The sequence below is a fragment of the Notolepis coatsorum genome, assembly GCF_963971535.1.
Source record: "Notolepis coatsorum genome assembly, chromosome: 6".
Taxonomy (NCBI): domain Eukaryota; kingdom Metazoa; phylum Chordata; class Actinopteri; order Aulopiformes; family Paralepididae; genus Notolepis; species Notolepis coatsorum.
This window is the reverse complement of record NC_140170.1, coordinates 158,768,005-158,793,326: the sequence shown is the minus strand read 5'-3', so window position 1 is coordinate 158,793,326 and position 25,322 is coordinate 158,768,005. Positions and strand designations below refer to the sequence as shown.

General features: G+C 43.6%; 1 protein-coding gene across 2 annotated transcripts; it reads right to left on the bottom strand.

The window, feature by feature from the left end:
* Positions 1-1,404: 1,404 nt before the first annotated feature.
* zhx3a (zinc fingers and homeoboxes 3a) lies at positions 1,405-24,577 on the bottom strand. 2 transcript variants are annotated; one of them, XM_084316466.1, is made up of 3 exons: positions 24,343-24,577; positions 3,008-5,963; positions 1,405-2,415 (listed from the first exon to the last, which is right to left on the bottom strand). In XM_084316466.1, the coding sequence occupies exons 2-3, from the start codon at positions 5,752-5,754 to the stop codon at positions 2,382-2,384; spliced, it is 2,781 nt and encodes a 926-aa protein (XP_084172592.1). In that variant the 5' UTR covers positions 5,755-5,963; positions 24,343-24,577; the 3' UTR covers positions 1,405-2,381. The 2 variants fall into 2 exon arrangements, with proteins under 2 accessions (XP_084172592.1, XP_084172593.1); XM_084316467.1 differs by lacking the exon at positions 24,343-24,577 and adding an exon at positions 15,328-15,420.
* Between the last annotated feature and the right edge of the window lie 745 nt (positions 24,578-25,322).

Genomic DNA, 25,322 nt, shown 5'->3' with positions numbered 1-25,322 from the left:
TGAACACAAGAAAATTCAGAGGAGACGAGACCACCTCATTTTGGCTCTCTAGCTCAGGGGTTCCCAAACTTTTCAGGCCAGGGCCCAGAAAATAAGGCGTCAGAGAGCCGCGGCCCAATGCACATCGTCGTTTTTTATTTTTTATTTTTTTGCCATGTGACCGATTTTTTAAGCCAAATATCACTTCAATCCTATTAAGTTAGTTCAAGTTAGTTATTCATTTATATGTGCTATTTATGAGAGGGATAACTTGTTGCAAAATAATAATGATAATAATAATAGCCTCATTAAAATACTATTGTTGCTTCGGTTGTTTTCAGTGTTTTATGTGCATAATCTGTTATTTAGTTTGAAATGTTCGTTGAAATAAGTAGATTTTTCGTTTTTGTTTATTTATTAAGTTAATATAAAACCATATAGTCACATTTTAGAATACAATAGAATAGAATTTTAGAATACAACTAGAAACACTGTCCTGGCCTGCTTCTAAGTTCAGTGGCCTGACAAAAAAAAAATTAAAATTAAATTAAAAAAAAAAAAAAAAAAAAATTAAAAAAAAAAGTATTTTTTATTTTTTTTTAAATCATCTCGCGGCCCACCCGTGGCTGTTCGCGGCCCACCTTTGGGTCGCGACCCCGACTTTGGGAACCACTGCTCTAGCTAACAATATTTCACTGTCTAGTGCTCAAATTGGATCATTTTGCCTTTATAGTTTAAAGATTCAGTACAATGAAAATTGTGTTTTTCAATATCATTGCATTATTACAGAATTACATTACAGAAGGTACGTTGATGTAAAATTACTCAATGTTAAAACTGTTGGATATCAACAGCATCAAACCATTTCAGATATCCAATCTGCTTCCCTGAAGAGATTGCATAATCTACTCTGTTACCCTGGTTGGCCCATCAATCAGTCTAGTCAGTTGTCAGTAGTTGTAAAGGACATCGGCTAGCTAGTCCACAAACGAGTAACGAAACTAGTTTGCTGCAATTGTTAATTTTAGTGGTTCAAAAACATCCACAGCAACTGTTGACAATTTAAGTATCACCTGCTAGCACAGGTTAGCCGATGTTTATCTCCCATAGCAACTGATCATACTGGTCCCATGAATTTGTTTACATTTGAAAGCTTCACATGATACTAACTTGACATCTCCTTTGAATGAACAGGGGGGCCACTTCCCCTCGGAGAGGGTGTGCACTAAAACAATTATAACAAGTCAAATAATACATCTGAAGCTGAAACATTTACACTCCTGACATTAACATTCCACAATAAGCTTTTTTTCTGGCTGAATTAACATCATTGTACTGGTTCTTTAATGTTAAAACGGTATCCAAGTGTACAGAAGCAGCACGAAACTTATTTATTATTTTGTTTTTCACAGATATAGACCAACAGTGACCATCAAATGCACTGGCAACTCTTTTATATCTTTTTTTTTTTTTTTGGAAAGCAAGTTGATGGGCGGACAGATCATATCAACACATGAACAGGTGAGTAAGGCAACGTTAGCGTGACAGGTTTCTCTGTTTGTTTGCAGGGCAGTGTAGTGTATTGATCGCCACAGAGCTGTCAATATCTTCACTCTGGGGCAGTGTGTGTTTAGCATCGCTGTCTTCGTTAGTGCATTTGTACATATAGTCTCTTCGCGAGAAGCCGAACTGCTAAGTGATCACCAACATTTAATACAGATCTAAATAAAAACGTGTTCGATTGCATCTGGACTTACAGTGACTATAGAAGAGTAAATAGAATTGAGAAGAAAAATAAGAATAAAAATAAGAACATAACGGAAAAAAGTAAAATTCAAGGCAGTGCTGCAGTACTGGTTGCTAAAAAAAGTAAAAAATATCACAAAGCCAACGATAACATTTTCCTTGACACGTCTTTTTCATTTGTCTTGTCAGTACAAACCCTCCCTCTATAGTGCAGTTTCAATCATATATATATATTTCTCCCTCTGCCCCCAAAACAATATCTCTTGTTCCTCTCTCGTCTTTCCCTCATTCAAGTCAGTTTTCCAGTCAGTGTGCGTCTTTCCATTCTTTACTTTCTGTTTTTTTTTTCTTTTCTTTTCTTTTCTCTCGTCTGATCCCTCATACTGACCTCATTGTGCACCCTCCCCGAACGACCACAAAGAAGCATGAAAGGCTTTAAACATCACAGGACTCAAAGGTGAGAAGTTTCTTTCTTCTGAGGATGGCAGGAAGTGATGGCAGATGGCAGAGGAGTAGGAGGGGGAGGAGGAGGGGTGGGGGGTATTCACAGTTACAGTCAGTGTCCAACGGTCCAGCTACAATCACATCTGCTGTCATTAATGAACACTCTAGACCACGGGCCGGAGAAGCTGGGTAAAAGGCTCAGGCTCACCCCGTCACACCTCCAGCAGCTCCATCCTCAGGTGATCCCTAACGAGGACAAGACAACAAGTACACGGACCGACGAACACACAGAGGGGGGGGGGGGGGGGGGGAGAGAGAGAGAACGGGGACATCAGCACAACCTTGTTCTCATTATGTACAAACGATTCCGTCAGGCGATGCCTCTCGCATATGAATGTCGTACGCTTTGGAGGGGTGAACATTGTTAACAGACGTCTGGGTATCGGGAGCTAACCGTGTGAAGATCCGTCTCATCAAAGACGATAATTGTCATGATTTATTCACATATATTAGCATGCTCTCCCCCACTCTATAATTCAATGGCCCCAAACTCGTATGCATCTAAAAATAGCATCCTAAAACAGACCTTTTGATTGTCTGAATATGCGACTCTCCTTTTTCTCCCTTTTGTTTTACTATACATCACAAAAAACTACAAACAAGCTGACATATTCTCTTCCCCTTACCTGGCTTACATGTAATTTATTAGCAGTTATTAGACCATATGAAACATTTCCAAATAACAAAAAGCATCGGGTGGCAGGTGAACGAGCATTGGACCCGTTTCGACACATTTCGCCCGGGGCATCCTAAGAAACCGGCATGGATGACGACTTACCTGGTCTGACTGGCCTCAGTCTGTTGCTCCATGAAGGGATGACTGCCCACGGGTTGCTGGTGGTCGTCCGTTGTCCTCTCTGACCAGGGGTCCTGCAGAACGCCTGGTGTCACCGACTCCCCGGTCCTGCTTCGCCCCCCGGCCTCCTCCGACCCCATGAGGCCCAGCAGCGGTGTGTATGTATCCTGCCACACACCCCGCTGCGCCGAGCTCAGTCCCGCGCCTCCCTCTAGCTGCTTGTTTGTGTCTTGCTCCGCCGGTTGCCTTTGAGCCGTCAGAGGGTCCCTCGGCACCTCGACGCCGGCGACACCGTCTCCGCGGCCCTTCCCTTCCTCCGGATCCGTGGGCAGGCACTGGTAGCTTTCCAGCCACTTGAGCTGACCGTTCTTCTGGACGTAGCGGCTGTCGCTGAACCAGCGTACCACCTCTGACTTGGGCAGGCCCGTCATGATGCTCAGCTCCTCGTACTGCTGGCTGCTGGGCCAGTGGGTGCCGGAGAACACCTGGCGGAGGACGTGAACCTGCTGGGGTGTCTTCGTGCCCCAGGGGGCAGAGGACGACTGCAGAGGAGTTGGCATTTCAGCTGTGGTGGACTTGAGTTCTGGTGGTACCGTCTCAGAGCCGGGTTTGGTGTCCAGCTCGTTCATCTTCAGCCTCTTTAGGTTGATCTTGATGGGGTCAACTTTCAGCTCTGGGGCACTCTTGTCCCCCTCAATGTAGTCCTCCTCCTTAATCAGCTGCTGTAAGATTGACATGCCTTGAATGGGAAAGTCCTTTGTGCATTTAACCTCCTCTGCAATGCTGCTGCTTTTAGTAATGACAGTGGTGCTGGTGCTTTCATTTGGGGTTTTGCTGGCATGGTTCAGGTTATGGATACTGTCGTTACAGGTAGTGCCGGAGTAATCACTGCTAATACTGCTGTTGTTGGGCTTGTGGATGTAGTTGTTGTTCCGATCGTCATTGGCCTTGTTGGCTTGGTTCTGATCATGCAAACCGACGCTGCTGTTGTCATAACTGTTATAGGCGATGTTAGATTTGCTGGTGTTGTTCATGACGAATTTATTCTTGTTGCCGTTGAGACCTTCCATTCTAAGCGGTATACCGTTACGTTTGGCGCTCTGCATGCCGTTCGTCACCCCGAGGCAGTGCTCGTCATTATTGCTAATGTTGGTAGAGCAACTGGCAAGGCTGTTGATGCTGTTGGTTGGACTGCTGTTGTTCATGGGTCTCCTGTTGACCGTCTCACCGCCATTACTACTACTGGAATAACTGCTGATGCTGCTGCTACTACTGCAACTACTACTGCTGCTACTGCTTCGACTGTTGCTGGTGCTACTGACACAACCGCCACTTCCAGCCATGTCCAGGCTTAGGCCAATGCTCTTGTCTGGCTCCAGGGTGGGCGCTGTGTTCTTGTTCAGTACCTGTGTTGTTCTGACTACCGTTGGAAACTTAGGGGGTAGAGCCGGGGCGGTATACGAGACCCTTGTGACCTGGGGGTTGGTCGACAGGTTAGGCTGAGAGCCTAAGATCCCGACAGGCCTACCTTTCAAACTGCCGTGGGGAACTTTGGCCATCGGGCAGTTTGGTCCCATGGGGCTCAGATGGGCGGGCTGGCCGGTGACTGTGTGGTGGGTCACGATGTGATTGACACGTCGCGGAGCAGGGGGCTGTTTCTGCGGGGCTCCTCCCTGGAAGACTGTGTTGAACATCTTCCTCCGCGCCTCCTCGATCTCCTCGGGGGACCAGCTGATGCCCTGCTTGAGCCGCTGGGCGGTGAACCACAGTTTGATCTGCTCCTCGGGGAACTCGGAGACCACCGTCAGGTAGCAGAGCTCGGCTTTGGTCGGGTAAGGGAACTTGCCGAAGGAGGTCTTGAGGAAGCTGCTGGTGTCCATGGCGGCATCGTACGTGGGGATGCTGCTCAGGGGAATCATCACCTTCGGAAGGTCTCTATTGGAATCGCAGGGGGAGGAGTAAAGGGAGGGAGTGTGCTGGTGGTGAAAGACTTGATTGGCCACCGTGGTCGTCGTCGTCGTGACCATGTGACCGACGGGGGTCCTCGGCATAGCCGGAGTGCCGGTAAAACCGAGGGCCCCGTTTTGGAGTTCAGGCACATTTGTCAGCATGCCGGGGTCCGTCTCCTTCCCGGTGTCCATCTTCCGCACCTCCACCGTGTGGGAGACTACAATCTTCTTGTGCTCCCCCTTGCCCTTCATCATCTTCACGATGGGCGTTTTGGTGAGGGAGATCCCGGACTCTCGGCAGTCCTCCCCGCTGTCGGTGAAGAGGCTCTGCTCCACGGCGGTCAGCCCGTCTCTTCTCTTGACGTGCAGCGAGGCGTTGACCAGGCCCCCCATCAGCCCGGGGTGAGCCTTGGCGTTGTGCAGGGCCAGAGTCTCGAAGCGGACGACCGACACGCCGCAGTTCAAGCAGTAGAAGGTCGGCTGGGTCCTGAAGTCCGCGTGGAAGTTGTGCATGTGATCCAGAAAGTAGTTCAGGTCTGTGGACTCGAAGCGACACGGGGGACAGCTGTACGTCCCCCCTTTCTGCCTCCTGTTGCCCCCTTCAGATCTGGAGGAGTTGTGGGAGAAGTGGCTGGACTCCTCCCCCGAGATGCTGAGGATGCTGTCTTCCGGGATTGTCGGCAGGAGTTCCGGTAGACAGCCCAGGATGATCTCCTCGCGCATGTGTTTGGATTTGGATGGTATCATGCAGGGCACGGTGGATTTCCTCTTGCTGGCCATGGTGCGGCTGCGTGTAGACGGGAGAGCGGCTGATTGGTTGTCCGGTCAGATGAGAGCTGAGGGCGGGTGGATAGTGGAGAGGGCTGAGTGAAGTGTGAAGTGTCATGGACCAGCCGCTATGATGTCACAGTGTTGCTTCATGTTTGCCTTCTTTCCTTCAGGGACTCCTGTTACGCCGTGGATGAGTGGTTTAACAGCTCAATGGGAACCTGAGCCAATAAAAAAAGGGAATAAGAAAGGAATGAGATTAAAAAAAAGAAGAAAACAATGGATCCATCTCAAATCCGCCCTCTTCTCTTGATCCTCCAATCACAACTGCTGCATTCAATTAAATTAAACTATTTGAGTCACAAGGCAAGTCCTGTTAAACGTCAATTTGACCCATTTTCTCACATTTGAAAATGGCAACAAATATTTATGAACTTTTCACCAATTTTTTTATTAGATTAATAGGCTACTTCAAAGTTTACATCTACTAGGCTACTTAAAATGTAACATCTACTAGGCTACTTAAAAGTTTACATCTACTAGGCTACTTCAAAGTTTACATCTACTATGCTACTTCAATGTTTACATCTACTAGGCTACTTCAAAGTTTACATCTACTAGGCTACTTCAAAGTTTACATCTACTAGGCTACTTCAAAGTTTACATCTACTAGGCTACTTAAAATGTAACATCTACTAGGCTACTTAAAAGTTTACATCTACTAGGCTACTTCAAAGTTTACATCTACTATGCTACTTCAATGTTTACATCTACTAGGCTACTTCAAAGTTTACATCTACTAGGCTACTTCAAAGTTTACATCTACTAGGCTACTTCAAAGTTTACATCTACTGGCTACTTCAAAGTGTACATCTACTGGCTACTTCAAAGTTTACATCTACTGGCTACTTCAAACTTTACATCTACTGGCTACTTCAAAGTTTACATCTACTAGGCTACTTCAAAGTGTACATCTACTGGCTACTTCAAAGTTTACATCTAACTAGGCTACTTCAAAGTTTACATCTACTGGCTACTTCAAAGTTTACATCTACTAGGCTATTTCAAAGATACGATACGATAAGGTGATTTACTTTACAGCCTGAACTTGTCGTTCACCACTATTTATGGACAACATGGCATGCATGTTTTTGTTTGTTTTTGATGTCCCTACTGTACCGAGAGCCAAGCTGTGTCTGTCTCCCTCCGTCGTTTTGTTTTATTTGTCACATATAAGGTACATGTAATGTTACATTATAGTGAAATGCTTGGTTCTGTATGACCACCCCCTGAGATTGTGCTTCATAAAACGGCAAAAGACCAAACACAAAATATACAATATACAAAACTAAAATGCAAAAATTAGGTAGAAGAGGTGTTCAAATATTTATTCACAATAAAGTAATTAAAATACTATAGATGTTAGGGATGGGCATTTTAAAGAAAAGTCCAGATCGATTGATCGCATGCTATACTCGAGTGATCGTGTATTACTCGTAAAGGGGGGAAAAAACTAAACAAAATTAAAGAAAATACCTTTTTTTATTTTGATTATTATTTTTATTTTTTTTACTTTATTTTGTTCATTCACGTATATGTTTAAGGAAACCAACAAACCCTTATAATCTTACACATACATGTGAAACATATGTAATTAAAAAAAAAAGTATAATAATAATAATTCATAAAAATTATTAATAATTTAAGATCGATTTTTCTCATAGCTACGATTACTCACGCCCATCCCTAATAGATGTAATGTCGAAATGAGTGCAAATGTGTACGAATAAATGGATATTTGCTTCGTGTTGTATTTGAACAAAACAATGACAATTAAAATAAACAATTTCAAAGGATGAGAGAGAAAAGGATCTAGTACATTTTACCATAGTATTGTAGGGACTCGCATGTGAACAAAAAATGCATTACTGAACTGTAATTGTATAGGTGTATTTACCAAGTTTGACTAGAAGCTTAGAGGGGAAAATCCACCCTAAAATAGAATTAGCATGTTATCCAACTAAAATGGAAGGGGAATTTCCATTCGTCTGTCCTTTGATTTTCTCGAGAACCACTCATCCAGTCAACATCACGCAGGAAAGTGCAGCGTGTCGATTGTGTGAAGTTGATTGGTTGATCGTTCTTGGGGCTGTCACGATTCATCGACCGTGTCAATGTAATCGGTGATGAAATTTCGTCGATTTGCATATTCATGATCAACGCATCGTATTGTTGTTATTTGTATGCCTTTTGCAGTGGAAATGGCAGACGTTTAAAGTCATAACATGTGCAATGTATAATCTAACTAGTGCCCAAATGAATCACGTTCGAAATATAACAACTTCTTTCTTAACTTGCACCGTCCCGGCCCCGGGACGTTTTTGAGGACAATTTGCCCACCGGCGTGACGCGCCACTTTGGCGACCTCTAGCGGCTCGGCTGTCCATATCTTTTAATACAATATATATATCGAATTGAAGGCTTATTTGTTGCCTGTCGATAGCGACAAAATCCGTTCAGCGGTTCTCGAGTTACATGCCGGTATTTGAGGCTTGTGCAAAGTACACTGTATTTTTGCGCAAAATACCACTCCTGACTCCTGACTCCTCATTTTCTACTTCTAATTTACATGCTATACTATGTTATTTGATACTATCTTGTCTAGCACAGTCTCTGGAGCGTAACAGTAAGAAGCATTTTGTATGAAAGTATTCTGTACTTCTGTATGACAACTATTAAAGAAACTTGAAACTTGACTCTTGGGGCTCTAGTTCCGTCAATCATTTGGCGATCTCAAAAATGATTGTGGAGGGTTGTAGTCAATGAGTGTGGCTTTCCAATGATACCCCATCTGGGGATGTATGATCTAGGATCTAGGTGAAAAACTAACGAGCAAAGACAGGAAGAGAATGAATTGAAGTCTATGAGAAAACTGAGTTTTTCCATTGTACACAGTTTACCAAAATCACTCCTAATCACTCATTTCTGAATGGATCTTTATGAAATTTGGACATGTACTACATAAGGCTTCGGGCTATCGGCCCGTCTGGATTTGTAAGCCATACCACCTTCTGGGGAAATACTACCTCTGGACTACTAACTACTACAGAAAAACTTGAGTAACAATTTCAGACCTATGTTACTCTATTACGTTAGCATTAAAAGTGAATTTTCTTTCTGGGATCAGAAACTTCAGAATGTCATCTTTCAAAAGAGACCAGGCTCATGCATGTGCTATAAGTATAAAGTATGTTGTTTTGGTTTGCAAAAAAGTATGCAGTCCTCAAAAACGAAAACTAAAATAGCCACTTTTGGGGGTACAGGTTAAGAACCACTATTCGTGACTCCTCCTAGAGCCAGGACTCGACAGTCTCAGTGTGCGTTTCGCTTGCATTTGATAACTTCCGTGTTTCAAGTCAACTCCAGCTGGAAGGGAGGGGCTGAGCCTGATACCCCCACCTAAATATTTCACTTCATTAGCAAAAATATTGTAAAATCATTAACCCTTTCTGTGCCATTAACGTATATATACGTGTTTGCTCGCCAACTGTTGAGTGCCAATCACGTACACGTATATATGTTATTTGGTCCGTTTTCGTTTTTTTCTCTCGATTTTAATATTCTATGCAGTCTCACGGACCTCTATGTTACTGTTGAAAGCCATACTGAGACCCAGAGAGTGCAATACCGGCCAGATCCTGCTAGGTGGCCGTATCACCTACCCTTTGAAACCCTGTTCCATACTGTGTGTCACATCTAAGAGAGTTTGGACCCAGGCAAGTCTAGCGGTTCATCCAAGCACATTGGAACGCGTCCAGGACACTCGATGCATATGTTGTGCCAGATTATGTCGGGGACAACATAATCTTGTGTGTGTGTGTGTGTGTGTGTGTGTGTGTGTAATGATAAACAATGTCATAGTAACGGGCGGGTGTTATATTATTTCAAGATAATAAAGTAGCTATAATGAGTCGATAGATAAAAAGCAGTAATGGCATGTAGGTTACTCACCCTACTCATGTACAGTAGGCATTTGTAGACATAAATCAACTTCATGGCTCAGTCATCTCCTACTCTGGGTATTCGGTAGGTGGTGTCAAAAAGGCAACTACCCATGTGGCCTGAGGATACTAGTAAAACATTTTGAAATATTCAATTGCAAATAGAATCAATTGTTGTTGATTTCTGGTAAATTAATAGTTTAGATTAATCGACTAATCGATAAAATAATCAACAGATTAATCGATAACAAAATAATCGTTAGTGACAGTCCTAGCGGTTCTCAAGAAAGCTGTATACAGCCATACATCAGCCTGTTCTGAGGGGCACGTTTTGAACAGGCACTGCACTACGTTCTATATAACACTGGAGAGCCAGGTCAGTTGGGGATTTATTTTCCTGACATGCAATAACCTTCCGTTACTCACAGACTATTTTCTCAGGAATGATACAGTAGTCATTTGATCATTTCTGAGCTCAGAAACGGCAGTCTTGTAATATAAATGACCACCTTGTATCCATAATCTAACCTGTTCACATATTCCTTTAAAAAAAGCAAAAACAAAAAATTATTTCATATATCTTTGTGAAACTACAGAGACATGGAATTTGGTCATCTTTGAGTCTTTATTTCAGCTGGATCCGGTTACCATATAAAATCAACTTGAATCCCAACGTGGGAACAGGGTGGAAAGGAACCCAACCTGAGCATGACATGAGAGCAAAGTGTGCCGCTGTGTGAATATGGTCTATAATAATAATAATAATAATACATTTAATAATAAACTTTATTTGTATAGCACCTAACAAGAATTGCAGCCAAAAGTGCTTCACAGCAGTAAAATAGACATAACATTTGCATAAAATAGACAGAATAAAAGCAATGCAGAGAATAAGAAAAACGGTAAAAGCAATGCAGGTAATAACAATACAAATATTAAGTCTTTACATGTACCCGTCCCATGGTGATTTTACTGGAATACATTTTCTGATTCAGAGTTATAAATAAAACTAACTTGGGTGTAATAACCCGAACTAAAATATTCTGCCCACAAAGTCGCTCACTAATTCATTGTCTGGACTCATTGTCAAAGTGTCACTTGATGACATCAACAATTCAAGTCTTGATGCTCTGACTTCCAGCTTACCGGTAGGTTGTCTGTGTTTATCGATATTGACTTAAATGTTAAAGATCATTGGAATATCCCAATGTAAATTCTGTTTTAGGATGGATTTTGTTTTGTTTTGTTATTCTAATATATTATATCAGCATCTATATCACCAGCATTTGCAGTGCTTAAATGATGCAGCAGGCTTTGTTCAACACAGAACTCATTATTGACTCAGTCATCAGTACATCTAGTCAAAATGTAAGATTATAGAACATTATTGTCTTTCAGAACAGTCGAGACACTTTTTTTAACAACTTGTGTTGTTTCTCAAAAACATTCCTGGGGGTGTTAATTCAATTATTCAAGAATATTAATGCCATAGAAATGTATTTTGTTGCCGGATTGTGGAGGATATGACACCTTTCACAAATTAATTCAGTGAACTACACCAATGAGCCTTCACATTATTAATTATTTGTACTCTAGTATTTCTGAATAAACACTCAGAGGCCGGTCGGAATCTCTTCACCTGCCCAGTTTAGTGGTGAGTTATGTGGTTGATTTCGTATAGACTTTCACATAGCAATTATGTTTAGTTTCATTCTGAAAGGGGATCAAATCTATCAAAATTACATCATTGGTTGTTGTTCTTGGTCACTGCATGACTCTAGCACGCTGGTAGAATACAAAGGCCACCAAGTTATTTTTGTAAATGCACTACAGGTTAATTTGACTAAATGTTTTTACGTAATAGAAAATTCTTAAATATGTTTTGTAGAACAATGAATCAGAATAGATAAATCATGTTTTCCCACGACTCCCTTACCAGCATCTTGAAGGAATGAGTGGAAATGATGGAAGCCCAATTTTTATAAAGTATTTACTTTCTATAAAATGAATGCTCAGCTATGTCATATGTTAAACATTAAAAAAAAATATATATATAATTTTGACGCCTTTGGATTTGTACATTTGTTTAATGGAAATCCATTTAGTTGTTCTTTATGACTTTAAAAGCACTTGATTAGATTCAGAATATATTAGTTTAAAATGAATATGTTAAATTATCCAGCACAAATACAGTAAAACGAAAAGAAGTTTGACATCCAACCAGAGTGCAAATGTAACAGTAAAGTGCAACAGCAATATACAATGTACAGGTGGTTAAACTGGGTACAAAATATAGAAATTAGTACTACTGAGTGTAGTGCTAATCAGATGTATGTACAGAGTTGTAGTATAATATGTACAGTGTAGGGCTGCAACGATTAGTCGACATAATCGACGATGTCGATTATAAAAAATCGTCGACGAGAAATTGTTGCGTCGATTAGTAATAATTTTTTATTTATTTTTTGCACTACCTATCTTTGTGAAAGTGGCTTCTCAGCTCTGGTCCAGCCAGCTGAAGACTTCTTAGCTTAACATAACAGACCGACAGTAAGTTTGGGGGAACTAATAGGATAACTGGGGATGTTGTTTGGTCCTGACAAGAGTCTCAAAGCAACTCTGAGGTCATGCTCAATGTCCAATCTGTTCCTCTGCTCTGTCTTCAGCTGGACCAGAGTTGAGAAGCCACTTTCACAAAGATAGGTAGTGCAAAAGAAATTATAAAAAAAATATTTTTTTTATTATTTTTTTATATAATTGGTTTTCGATTAGTCGACTAATCGAAAAGATAATCGACAGATTAGTCGACTACCAAAATAGTCATTAGTTGCAGCCCTAGTACAGTGATACAGGTATAAAGACAGTATGGTCTTGTATAGGGATGTCCCGATCACGTTTTTTTGCTCCCGATCCGATCCCGATCATGTGATTTTGAGTATCTACCGATACCGATATTTCCCGATCCGTAAGTAATTATTATTATTTTTATTTATTTTTTATTCAACAAACATGACCATGTTCACGTCTTAAACTCATACCGAGGCCTTAGTTTTGGTTTTAAATTGCATATCATTCATTTATTTATTGTCACACAGAGCAGAAGAATTTTGCCAAAACAAACCAATAGTATCCAGCTGCAGAACGGCAGACCAGCCACACTCTCAGACCCAAACGCATTTCCTTTGATTTAATTATACATCAAATGATTTATGTCAAGGATTGCAATGCCTCGCTTGAATGAAGTTAACTTTTCACCTGGATAACGTCAACATTCAGGGTGAATGTAATGTGAGAAATTGGGATTAAAAAAAAAAAGAAAAAAAATGTATTTGGGTCTGAGAGTGTGGCTGGTCTGCCGTTCTGCAGCTGGATACTATTGGTTTGTTTTGGCAAAATTATTCTGCTCTGTGTGACAATAAATAAATGAATGATGATATGCAATTTAAAACCAAAACTAAGGTCTCAGTATGAGTTTAAGACCTGAACATGGTCATGTTAGTTGAATAATAAAAACGAAAAGTAAAAAAAATAAATAAAAAAATAATCCAGATTTTCTTTGTCAATCCCGATCTTCGGAAAATCACGCGATCGGCCCCGATCATGTGATCGGATCGGGACATCCCTAGTCTTGTACTTGACAAGTGATATTTATGACGTCTGGGAGGTACAGTAGCTGCTTCCCTGGAGGACTTGAAGGCGGCATACAGTACGTATTCTTGGTATTCTCGTGATGTCATGCCAACCAATATGGCGCAATGCGCAGCTCATTGGCCACCATTATCATTTAATAATAATGGTCACCTATTTGATTACAATCGCCTGTGCTGTATATACTGCATATTTACATTTATATTTCCATATTTACCTCATATAGGCTATATATGTCCATTTGTCACAATATACACAACTCTCAAATCTCAAATCTGATTAGCACTACTCAGTAGTACTAATTTGTATATTTTGTACCCAGTTTAACCACCTGTACATTGTATATTACGTTTGAACTTCTTTTCGTTGTCCTGTACTTGTGCTGTATGATGACAATACATTTGAATCTAATTTAATCTGTTTTGTAGACTAAAGATATCTGTGATCAAATACTATGAATACAACGCAGTTGACTAAAGTACGAGCAACCAAGAACACACAAGTACATCCATTTCAGGTTTGTACTACTACTCAGTAATGTACATCTAATACATGGCCTGTATTTAGATCTCATATCATGCCAGTATAAAATGTATTAGTATTTTTCCTTATCTTTCTTGAATACATTGTGTGGGGTTTGCCTGTGGGGATGTATATCACTATAAGTAATTGAGGCGAGGTTATCTGAAGGTTATTTGAGTGAAAAGCTAATTCTCGAACAGGCACCGGGGGAAGTTGACATGTTCCACATGTGTTTATATCACACAGCGAACATGTGAGGGGGTTGAGAACAAACTGCCCAGCAGTAAGTCAAGCGTTCTGTTGTTAAACATTCAACTCCTCCATAAGTGAGATAAGTGAAAATGTAGTGAGAATTCTGGTCATGTGCTTCCCATTAAGGCCAAACGTTACAGTGGCAAGCTTGGATCGGAGCCACATTTCACATTCGACAGAGACTATATTGTGCCATGCCCCCTCATATTGTAAACAACCTACTGAAGAAATCGTTTGACTAGCTTATCTCTTGGCAGTACGTTAAGTGAAAAATTGCACCGATATGAATCTGTACCATAATGCCACGTGAGGTTACCGAGAATCCACGAGGAGGCCTAATAATAGGCCCGATTTATAGGCCTGGAGTATAGGGCTCAGTCGAACTGGCGGAATTTGGTCACAATGCGAGACACCGCAATGGCAAACACGCGCAATACACACATATGTACGTGTCCGCGGTCACGGGTAAATTATGTCTTTTTAATGTTTCTCCCTAAAACACCCATAGGATGAGGATGGCTATGGATTGTCTTTACTATTCTCTTCTTCCGTATATATCATGCACTCACAAACATGCCCTGTAACCAAGTACCAGAACACACACACACAAACCTTAACACTGCATTTAAATATGTTTTTATTTTTACTATTATTCATTTGCTTAGGTCAAGAGTAAACCCGATCTGGTGGTTAATGTCTTCAGCATATCCTGGTGTAACACACATGCGGCTCTCGTGACCACGTCGACTGGGCACCACGCCGTATACGTGTGAAAGGCATGCAGGAGGAAGAATAAAGTAAAATATGGAAGTGATAAGTGCCCTCCGAATGAACCCTTGACACACACACACCCACACGAACGCACACATAATCACATATGCACATGCGGCCTCCGTGTCTTTCTCCCTCTCTCTCCCTCTCTCTCTCTCTCTCTCTCTCTCTCTGAGCCTGGTTAAGTGTTGATGTGTGACACGGTGCTGAAAACTGCTCCCATTCCATCATCATCCGTCCGCATCACTGTGGATATACATACCTCCCTCCCCGGGGAGTCGTATCATCTCTGGGAAAAGCGCATTATAAGGCCATGAAAGTAACCTCCTCATACCAGACCACGTAATACGCCCACAATGTTGAGTTTCCGCGTCGCCAGATACCCTCTTACCGCATTATGTACCGAGCACGACGTCCCGACACTCGAAAAGGGACCGTAGACACAAAAGAAGCCGCGCAGTGCTTGGCCCTGAAACACGCCTCCGAGATGGTACATTTGAAGCCTCCGCGTGTACGTTCACCATGGCCCTGGCTGGCTGCTAAATAAAAGATGAACCTGTTCCAGAATTAAAAACCCCAAATGACTGCCCAACAGTACACACTGATCCCAGACAGAGCCCCCGTGACGTCCTCTGTGTAACTGTCTCTGTCTCTCTCTCTTTTTTCCTTCTTTTTCTAATGACTGCCGCCTTTTGACAAAAAAAAATAAAAAAAAAAACACAAAAAAACACCAGATGAAAAAACAAACAAACAACAAAAAGTAGGTCACCAGCATTATGCAGTAATCCCGGTTCGCTGCATCCAGACACGGGCATGTGCTGTATGTTTAGCCGTCAGAGAGGTCGTGATACTTCTACTGCGGGACACACTCGATTAACCCCTGCTTGAGGACACTGGGTTCAGCGGGTTCGCTCCACTGAACTGGGGATTTAAGCGCTCGGTTCTCAGGCGAGAGAGAGAGAGAAGGATCCGGTCACGCTCATCCAGAAACCACATCTTTGTAACAGACATTATTATTATTATTATTATTATTACACTACGTGACGTGAAATCGCCTTTTTTTTCGGGGGCTCTCGCCGCAGGCTTTTAACCCTTTCACTATCACACTACCGAAGGTTAACCCTTTCACTATCACACTACCGAAGGTTAACCCTTTCACTATCACACACTACCGAAGGTTAACCCTTTCACTACCACACTACAGGTTAACCTTTCACTACCACACTACAGAAGGTTACCCCTTTCACTATCACACTACCGAAGGTTAACCCTTTCAATATCACTACCGAAGGTTAACCCTTTCACTACCACACTATGAATGAATGAATGAATGTTAACCTTTCACTATCACATTACTGAAGGTAAACCTTTCACTACCACACTACAGAAGGTTAACCTTTCACTACGACACTACAGAAGGTTAACCTTTCACTACCACACTACAGAAGGTTAACCTTTCACTACCACACTACAGAAGGTTAACCCTTTCATTACCACACTACAGGTTAACCTTTCACTACCACACTACCAAAGGTTAACCCTTTCACCACCACACTACAGATGGTTAACCCTTTCACTACCACACTACCGAAGGTTAACCATTTCACTACCACACTACCGAAGGTTAACCCTTTCACTACCACACTACAGACGGTTAACCCTTTCACCACCACGTGTGATAGTGAAAGGGTTACCTTCGGTAGTGTTGTAGTTAGTGTGGTAGTGAAAGGTTAACCTTCGGTAGTGTGGTAGTGAAAGGGTTAAAGTGCCATGATTCGTGAATATCGATGTGACTGACGATACAGTAGTGACTGATATGAGAGTGTTGGGCTGCGATATGGATTTCAATATTTGGGAGCATACATTTCCAATAACTAATATTGAAGCAAAGGTGCAATTAATTTATCTCAAAACGTTATCGTTGCCATGAAGCACTGATAATAACAATTATATTGATAAAAGCGTCTAATCCTAATCGAGAAGGCTGTTCCAGCCCCTCAGAGGGAACGCCTTGGCCTACCCTTCCCCAAATACTGGGCTTCCTGCACGGCGAGAGCCCAAGACCAGCCAAGAGTTGAGAAAAGCTTACATAAAGAACCAGGTCACCTATCAAAAGAATGGGGTGCTTTATCTAATGTGGTGAGACTGCGATCAGACACAAGACAAGGGCCTTTTCCAGACAGCAAGCCAGTGAATGGACTCCTCGTGTTTCAGGCCGGCTAGGTAGACAACACTCAGGCGATCACTGTCCCCCGATGTGTCGTATGTCCCCACGCTGGCACCGGTTCTATGGCTCTAGAGAGAGGGACCGGGGGGAAGGAGGCCCTTTTCATCCACGCAGGGGAGTAGTGTCATTCTGAACGGAGGCAAAGTGACCAGAGCTGTCTGTATGCCCACGTCCGGCACAAACTTAAACGCCCTGTGTGTTGGAACGAGACCCAAACTTAAACACCCTGTGTGTTGGAACTAGACCCAAACTTAAATACCCTGTGTGTTGGAACTAAACCCAAACTTAAATGCCCTGTGTTGGAACCAAACCCAAACTAAATGTCCTGTGTGTTGGAACTAAACCCAAACTAAACCCTGTGTGTTGGAACTATAAACCCAAACTTAAATGCCCTGTGTTGGAACTAAACCCAATCTAAACGCCATGTGTGTTGGAACTATACCCAAACTTAAATGCCCTGTGTTGGGAACTAAACCCAAACTAAACACCCTGTGTGTTGGAACTATACCCAAACTAAACATCCTGTGTGTTGGAACTATACCCAAACTAAACATCATGTGTGTTGGAACTAAAACCAAACTAAACATCCTGTGTGTTGTAACTAAACCCAAACTTAAACGCCCTGTGTGTTGGAATTAGACACAACGTAAATGCCCTGCGTGTTGGAACTAAACCCAAAGGGTTTTGCCTCGACTATCCAAACTCTTTTTTTTTTTTTAAACTGCATGCTTTTCAAAACACGGCGTAATGAAAGTCCATGGAACGGGGCTGGGTTTTAACCATACATACGGTATTGTTTAGCTGGGGACTTTATGCTTTAACTTAAGCCTCACTTACAGTATATTCCCTCAAAACCCTTGTTTCCATGACGAGATCGTGTTTATCGCTCAGTAATATCTGATCAGAAACTCTATAGTCTTCTACAGCACTGTTCCGACTTCGACTGATGCAATGGCCTCATTTTATTCCCTTTTTATTTTTAACGAAAGCGTCACCAGAAATACAGAAGTGGCAATGAAAGCGAGGGGAAAGGAGGCGAGGCTCTCAGAGTGACACTCCCGGATAGTTGGGTCACCTACAGCTGACTTTAACAAACAAGAGGTTTGCAGTTTGTTATGGTGCTTGTCACATGAATGAGGGAGTGTGGGGTGGTAGGAGGAGGAGGACAAAGAAAAAGGGAAGAAAACTAAAAAACTCACAGTTGGGAGTGAAGTGAGAGTATGATGAGTGATGATGAGGATGATGAGGATGATGACAGAGAGCGCAATGTACTGTTTGAATATTCCATCTCCTCTGACACGTCAACACACGCGGCCTCCTCGTTCACCTTCAGTGTTTAAAGACCCGCTCCTTATTTTTTATTTTTACTTTTTCTCCTTATTTTTCTATTTTTTTCTCCCATCCCAATTTTCGCCTCGCCAATTCTCTCTTCAATTCTCCCCTCCCCTGTCTCGAACGTTGCTAGACTATGCCTCCCACTGGTCGGCTGCAGTGAGGACCAAGCCTTGCATCACGTGTCCCCTCCGGTACACGAGGAGGCAGCTGTCGCATCTTTTCACCTGAACAGCGCGATCTCTCAGTGGCGAGGAGTAACGCGTGGGAGGCTCACGCTGCCCCCGATACTTCCTGATTCTGCTGTACAGGCGCACCAACCGACCTGTAGGAGTCGCTGTCCACAACGTCCAATCCCCACCCACCGGCTTTCCCACCCTCTAACACTGCCAATTGTTTTAGTATGAACGACCAGCAAGCCGGTAGCAACGCCGAGAGCTGGGCTCGAACCCAGCATCTCCTGCGTTAGTGGCGAACGCCTTGCCCACTGCGCCACTCAGCCGCCCCAAGACCCGCTCCTTCTGAAATCTTTTCCTATTTCAACCCAACGGGAAAGCGGTCCTTGATGCCGCCGTCGCACAAGATGGAGGGGGAGAGAGGGGGGGTAAATTAATTTCAATATGACAAACATTTGTTTTCCATGTAATTCGGTTTGACAGTGATCCACATCTGTCTGGGGAACATTCCGCCTGCTTCAAACACCAACTGAAAATCACCTGCCACCACAGGGGGGGGGGGGGGGGTGTTGCTGGTAGAGAGCATAATTCCTGAGAGATACATTTGAATGATCAAAAAATCTCCTTAGGGGGGGGGGGTTTCGGGGTAGGAGGGCATTTTCTGCCAAATGTCCATTAAATAGATTAACGTCATCTGAGTTGGTTCATCTGGACACCCAAATATAAGCCAGAGGCATGGAAGCAATTACTGGCTTTACACAGGGGAAGAGATGGGGAACAATGGCGCCACGTTTATATAAAAGAAACGTGATACGGCCCTGGTAGCTGTATTCATACGGGCCCGACTGTTTGATTTCTGCCATTGTTCCGTTCCCGTGTGCGTCTGGGTGTCTCTCCTGCGTCCATCATAGCTGTCCGTTGTGGAATAACGGTGCAGGTTTCTGACAGACACGGGCATGGGATTCAGCGAGGGGGCATCTTCTTTTTTTTGCACATGCGTCGAGCGACTGTTGCCACCTGCCCGAGCCCCCCCCCCCCCCCCCCCCCCCCCCACGTTACATGTGCCGAAACACAAGCGGGAGTCATCAGGGTCATTAGCTCGACGCTAATACGGCAGATCAGCCGCGTCTGTCCTTACCCGTGTCCGTCATGCGGCTCGAGACGTGGCCACCCCCCCCCCCCCCCCCATCTCTGTGTATGTGGGCGTGTTAGTCTGTAGTAGTGTGTGACTGTCTGAGACGCAGGTGTTGTCAGCTGTCCTGTCCCCCCCGCCCTCCCTTACCTCTGTGACTGCAGCACCGTCCGCTGGGAGACCAGTCGCTGGTGCCACTCATGTGTTAACATTGCCATGGCAACCCCTCTCTTCCCCTTGCCCACCATGCCACACACACACACATAGAGAGAGAGAGAGAGGAGTCACTCGCCCCCACAGTGCCCACACGACCTCCAGACACACACACACACACACAATATAGAATTCCTTAGACCACATCCGGTACAGGACCAAGTTAATCCACGTGCCCTGCTCCCAGCCATCTTTGAAAAGTCCATTCATGGTTTATTCTGCCTCAGATAACTTGGATGAGGTCAGCAGTGAGCACTTCCCTTTTTTTTTTTATTTCCCCCCCCAATTAGACTGTAGCTACATGAAAATACCTCCACCGCGGTTCTGACTGGGTGTTTATGACGGGGTTGTAATAAAAAGGAAACGTGGCCTATATACATTGCAAACGACCTCCCGTCAATGTTAATGTGTTTTTAAAGCAGTACAGAGCAGGCCTGGGGTCTGCAGTACAGTATATAACAGGTCTGGAGTACAGTATATAGCAGGTCTGGAGTCTACAGTATATAGCTGGCCTGGGGTCTGTAGTACAGTATGGCCTGGGATCTGTAGTACAGTATATAGCAGGCCTGGGGTCTGTACTGCAGTACAGTATATAGCTGGCCTGGGGTCTGTACTGCAGTACAGTATATAGCAGGCCTGGGGTCTGCACTGCAGTACAGTATATAGCAGGTATTGGGTCTGTAGTACAGTATATAGCAGGTCTAGAGTCTGTGGTACAGTATATAGCAGGCCTGGGGTGGAGACAGTACAGTATATAGCAGGCCTGGGGTGGAGACAGTACAGTATATAGCAGGCCTGGGGTGGAGACAGTACAGTATATAGCAGGCCTGGGGTGGAGACAGTACAGTATATAGCAGGCCTGGGGTCTGTGGTACAGTATATAGCAGGCCTGGGGTGGAGACAGTACAGTATATAGCAGGCCTGGGGTCTGTGGTACAGTATAATAATAATAATGCAGGACCTGTTGCAGAGGTCTTTATTCGGCATGCAACGACACTCAATGTTTTTTAGTGGTACACACAGCGGTTAGTTTAGCACACACACCGGAACACACACGCATGCATTGTCTCTTTAGGATCGCCGATGCGATTCGTCTCTGCGATTAACCCATCCCGTCGTCCTTCCCCCCCAAGGGCAGCCGGGAGCAGACAGGCGTCAACGTGAGCCGCGCCAGGGGACCAATCCAAGTGCTCCTGTCCGTCTTCGTCAAGGACGCCACAGCGTTAGCGATCTGTTGTTGTGCATGTTTTTCCATTGGGTTTATCTTATCGGGGGGGAAACCCTTGCGAGCACGAGGAGAACATGCAAACTCCACACAGAAAGGCCTGGGAGATACCCCACCTGGGTACCTGGCATCATGGAAACCTGGTCCCCAAGCGGGAATCGAACCCTGGACCTTCTTGCTGTGAGGCGACAGTGTTAACCACTACACCACCGTGCCGCAACTATATAGCAGTATATAGCAGGCCTGGGGTGGAGACAGTACAGTATGTAGCTAAACTGCACTCTGCCTGTCTGAGCATCTACACCGATTGGCTCTCTTCTCTGTCATACAGGACGATCAGCAGCGATCACTGAGGTCTTACATTGTTCTCCGAAGCCTCTTTCTGTGGCCCAGATTAATTGACAGACAAATAAACCATGTTGTACGAAGAAGAGAGAAAAAAACCTGAGTCATGCATCCTTTTTTTGTGTTTTTTTCACCTTCTTTTTTATTGAATGAATAACCCCTTCAGTTCTGTAGCCAGGACTACAGGCATCGATTTGGCAACTTATAAAGAAAATGAAGAAAGATGGCGGCGTACCGCACATTGTACTGTCCATCCTAAAATGGCTGACATCACAGGCTCTTGTAACTGCCAGTGCTTGGCAAATGCCAGCTCCTGCTGACCAACCCTTTCTTGCATGGGATAGAGAGAGAGAGAGAGAGGCAGGGGCGCCTTCCTCGCTCGCCCCTAGGATCTTTTTTTCTCTCCTCCACAAAAGTTTCTTTTGGTTGGAACTGTGCAAACATACCGTCTCAGTAAGGCTTTTGAGCGCTTTGGGCTTCGATACAGCAATGGTCCTACAACAAAAGCAATACGACGGGATGAAATCCCCGGGAATATAAAAGTGAACCTGTATAGAAAGCAGTTCCTTTTCAGGCGGTGGAAAAGAGCACTAAATACTTTAGCTTTTCGGGGGGAAGAGTGTTTTTTGCAAGGCCGAGGAGGTATGCCGTTATCATGAATGCTTGTTTGTACAGAACCGGCTGGGAAATAGATCTGGTTGGCATTAGATAGATGATTTTCCTCTCCCAACTCAAGGAATGTTATACACTGGATGTCAGCTAAATCTGCAAATCATGACCATATGACCTTCCTCTGTGTCTGGCAAGAAGACACACGGCGAAGCGCAGGCCGCAAAAGCACACGAGAATATCTCACCACTGTCGATATACGAATCCGGAACCCAGAACACTTGGGGAGTATATGGAGGATTCCTGCTAAATAAGGAGTGGCATCCTAGGATGTTATTTTAATTAATTTCTTTCTTGATGAAGGGGAGCGGGCACGACTCAGGGCCCCCATTACGAGTCGTGTAGCGTGTATACAAACACTCGTCTGTTATGGCCATAACCAAAACTGTGAGCCGGCCCTAATTGCAGGCTGTAAGGATGAAAGGCAATATGCCTGGCCTCATTAGACCAGTTCCGAGAAGGGAGATGGAAGAACGTTCCCAGAGATCCACAAAGGGAATTCACATTCCCCTGGTGGAACCACCTGCTGGAGTGAGAACTCTTTAACACACACAAGACCGGCTCGCTGGACCGAGCTGGACCCGAGCCCCCTGGGAGACGAGAGAGACCAGCCTAGCTTTGTTTGTATTGGTTCTGTAATGAGAGACCAGTAGTACCAATTAAGCGTCTGAACAAGGCACTGCCCACTTGGACAGGGGGGCTTACCGTGTGTATGCGTCTTCTACCGGCTTTACAGTTGAACATGAACACATCGCCCGCCAAGACAAATTCCTCCACGTTCATTGTATTTGGCAAATTAAGTGTTTAAAAAAAGGAAAAAATTAAAAAAAGGAAAAAATCATTAAAAAAAATGTAAATAAAGAATAGCCTAATAAATGAAATAAAAAGAAAACTTTATTTCGTAAAATAGTGACAGCGGAACAGGTGTTATACGGTGGGTTTAATTGTTTTAACGTGAAGTTATTCTGTATTATATTATTAGTATTATATATAATTTATACACGTGACGTCAGTGATCCAGAGATATCACCACATTACAAATGATTGGTGCAGCGTGGTTGCCAGGACAAATTTGGGCTCCGTTACATGCATTGGACACAGGACAGACACACGAAACAGTGAGGCAACATTAGTCAGCAACGGTCCCTCCCCTAAGGAGACACATGGCATTCTCAGGTTGTTTGCTCAATATTAACACGCATATTAAAATAGGACCTCAAAAGCAGAAATGTAGCCTTGTATTTTTATTAGAATTATTATTATTGTCATTATGTCTTGTCTTCTTAGAAATAGGCAATTGTAAAAGGATACTGTGGGTTTTCAATGTCTATACTGGTTAATAAAGCAACGGCACATGTTGGAGAGAGAGAGAGAAAAAAAAGAGGAAATGAGAGACAAGAGTTCTGTACATACGGTAGTGTATAAAGGCCTACCTTTTTTTGCCCTGGCAGGAGGCAGGGGTTGTGTTGGAGTTGGCAATCAATAGATACAAATGTATACTTCGCATGCAGTTTGAAATTGTATGGCCATCGATCCTTTTTAACTAGTCCACAACAATCATGGTTTTAGTGTTGTTTTCTTAAAAAGAAAAAAAGAGTCTCCCTAACTGAAGGCGCTCACTTTGACTACAGGATAAATGTACTGCGTTGTGCAATAAAATAATCAGAGAGACGTCACATTGTAAAGCGAGAGAGAGAGAGCGCAAATAAGAAGGAGGGCGAAGACCTACATTCTTGAAACTGTAACAAACTGACAAGTTAACCCGTTCACTCCAGTAGGCTGTGTGGGCAACAAACACAGGCTCGACTCACTGCCAACAGCAATCTGCGGCTCTCTATGCGATATAATAACCTAATGAATATTCCCCAAAATCCTAACTCGGCACCCCCTCCCGCCCCACACACACACACACACACCTACTGTCGCCATTTTATACATTGGCGACTTCATATAAACTGCCGAGACTACGTACAGCACCAGATCAAATCCAAATAGCGAGCCATAATTTCAGTCAACAATTTGGGGATTATACGCCCCGCCGCCAATAACAAGAGATAGTCAGTTGAACAAATAGGTTTAGCCCTTACCTTAATAGTTGGCCCCACGGAAAACGGGTCCCGACATTAATATATAAATGAATAATATTAAGATTAGCTCCGTCCGTTGCGCTTGGAGAGGAGGAGGAGGAGGGGTGGGAGCTCTCCTCAAGTGAACCCGGTGAACTGGCGTGAACCCGTCAGTGACCACGGCGAGGTACAGTACCTCTCCGCGCACTTACTGTACTGTATGTATGGACAGCAAACAACTATGGTCGGCGGTGCAGGACGAGGCGGCCAAAAATTATAGCGAGTGTATTTCCTATGAACACGTGATTCAAGAGCGTCACCCAAAATCCAAAAGCCCTTTCATCTAAATTTTGGAGAGGGCGGGGAGGGGATGGAGAGGGAGGGGGGACGTATATTAAACCCGGGCGCGTTCTGAGGGAAGGGCACATATGTTGTTACAATGGCACCGCAAGTATAGGGCTAAATATTTTGTGTAAATATGGGATTTGCGAGTTCCGTTTCTGTGATAATAATGGAATTGAACGAGCTTCGTCGCTAAAAGAAAAAAAAAAACATCTTAATTATATCACAAGGTATTTGAGTAGCTTGACTGCCAAAGAAAACTTACTGGAGGTCTATCATGATGAAAATGAATGATCAGAGAATTGTACATGCAAGCGATCCTTCAAGGACAAACCATGTTGCTTAATGTTTAAAAAAAAAAAAAAAAAAACGTTTACCCATCGTGGACACCAGGAAGAATAGCCACACTGCAGTGTTGCAGCTAATGGGGATCCTATAATAAACTAAATAAACCTATTATGCGTGCGGATAATGGAGCACCAAATCGCGCAGTTGCACCACAAGCTAATTGTAAGTGCTTATTTTTCCACAAGCCAATTACAAGGACAACAATGAATAAGTGAAAGTAACAGGGTTAGTTGATTTCTAGCTCTGAAGAAAAGATCACTTAGGGGCCGTGACCCGCTTGACCTTGTTGACCCTCTGTGCGTAAAGGCGCA

Bases quoted from the DNA above. Each gene is read 5' to 3' on its own strand.
- zhx3a (XM_084316466.1), bottom strand. From the start codon at position 5,754: ATGGCCAGCAAGAGGAAATCCACCGTGCCCTGCATGATACCATCCAAA. The intron at 2,416-3,007 runs GTAAGTCGTCAT...TGTCCTCGTTAG, and splicing joins ACTGAGGCCAGTCAGACCAG to GGATCACCTGAGGATGGAGC.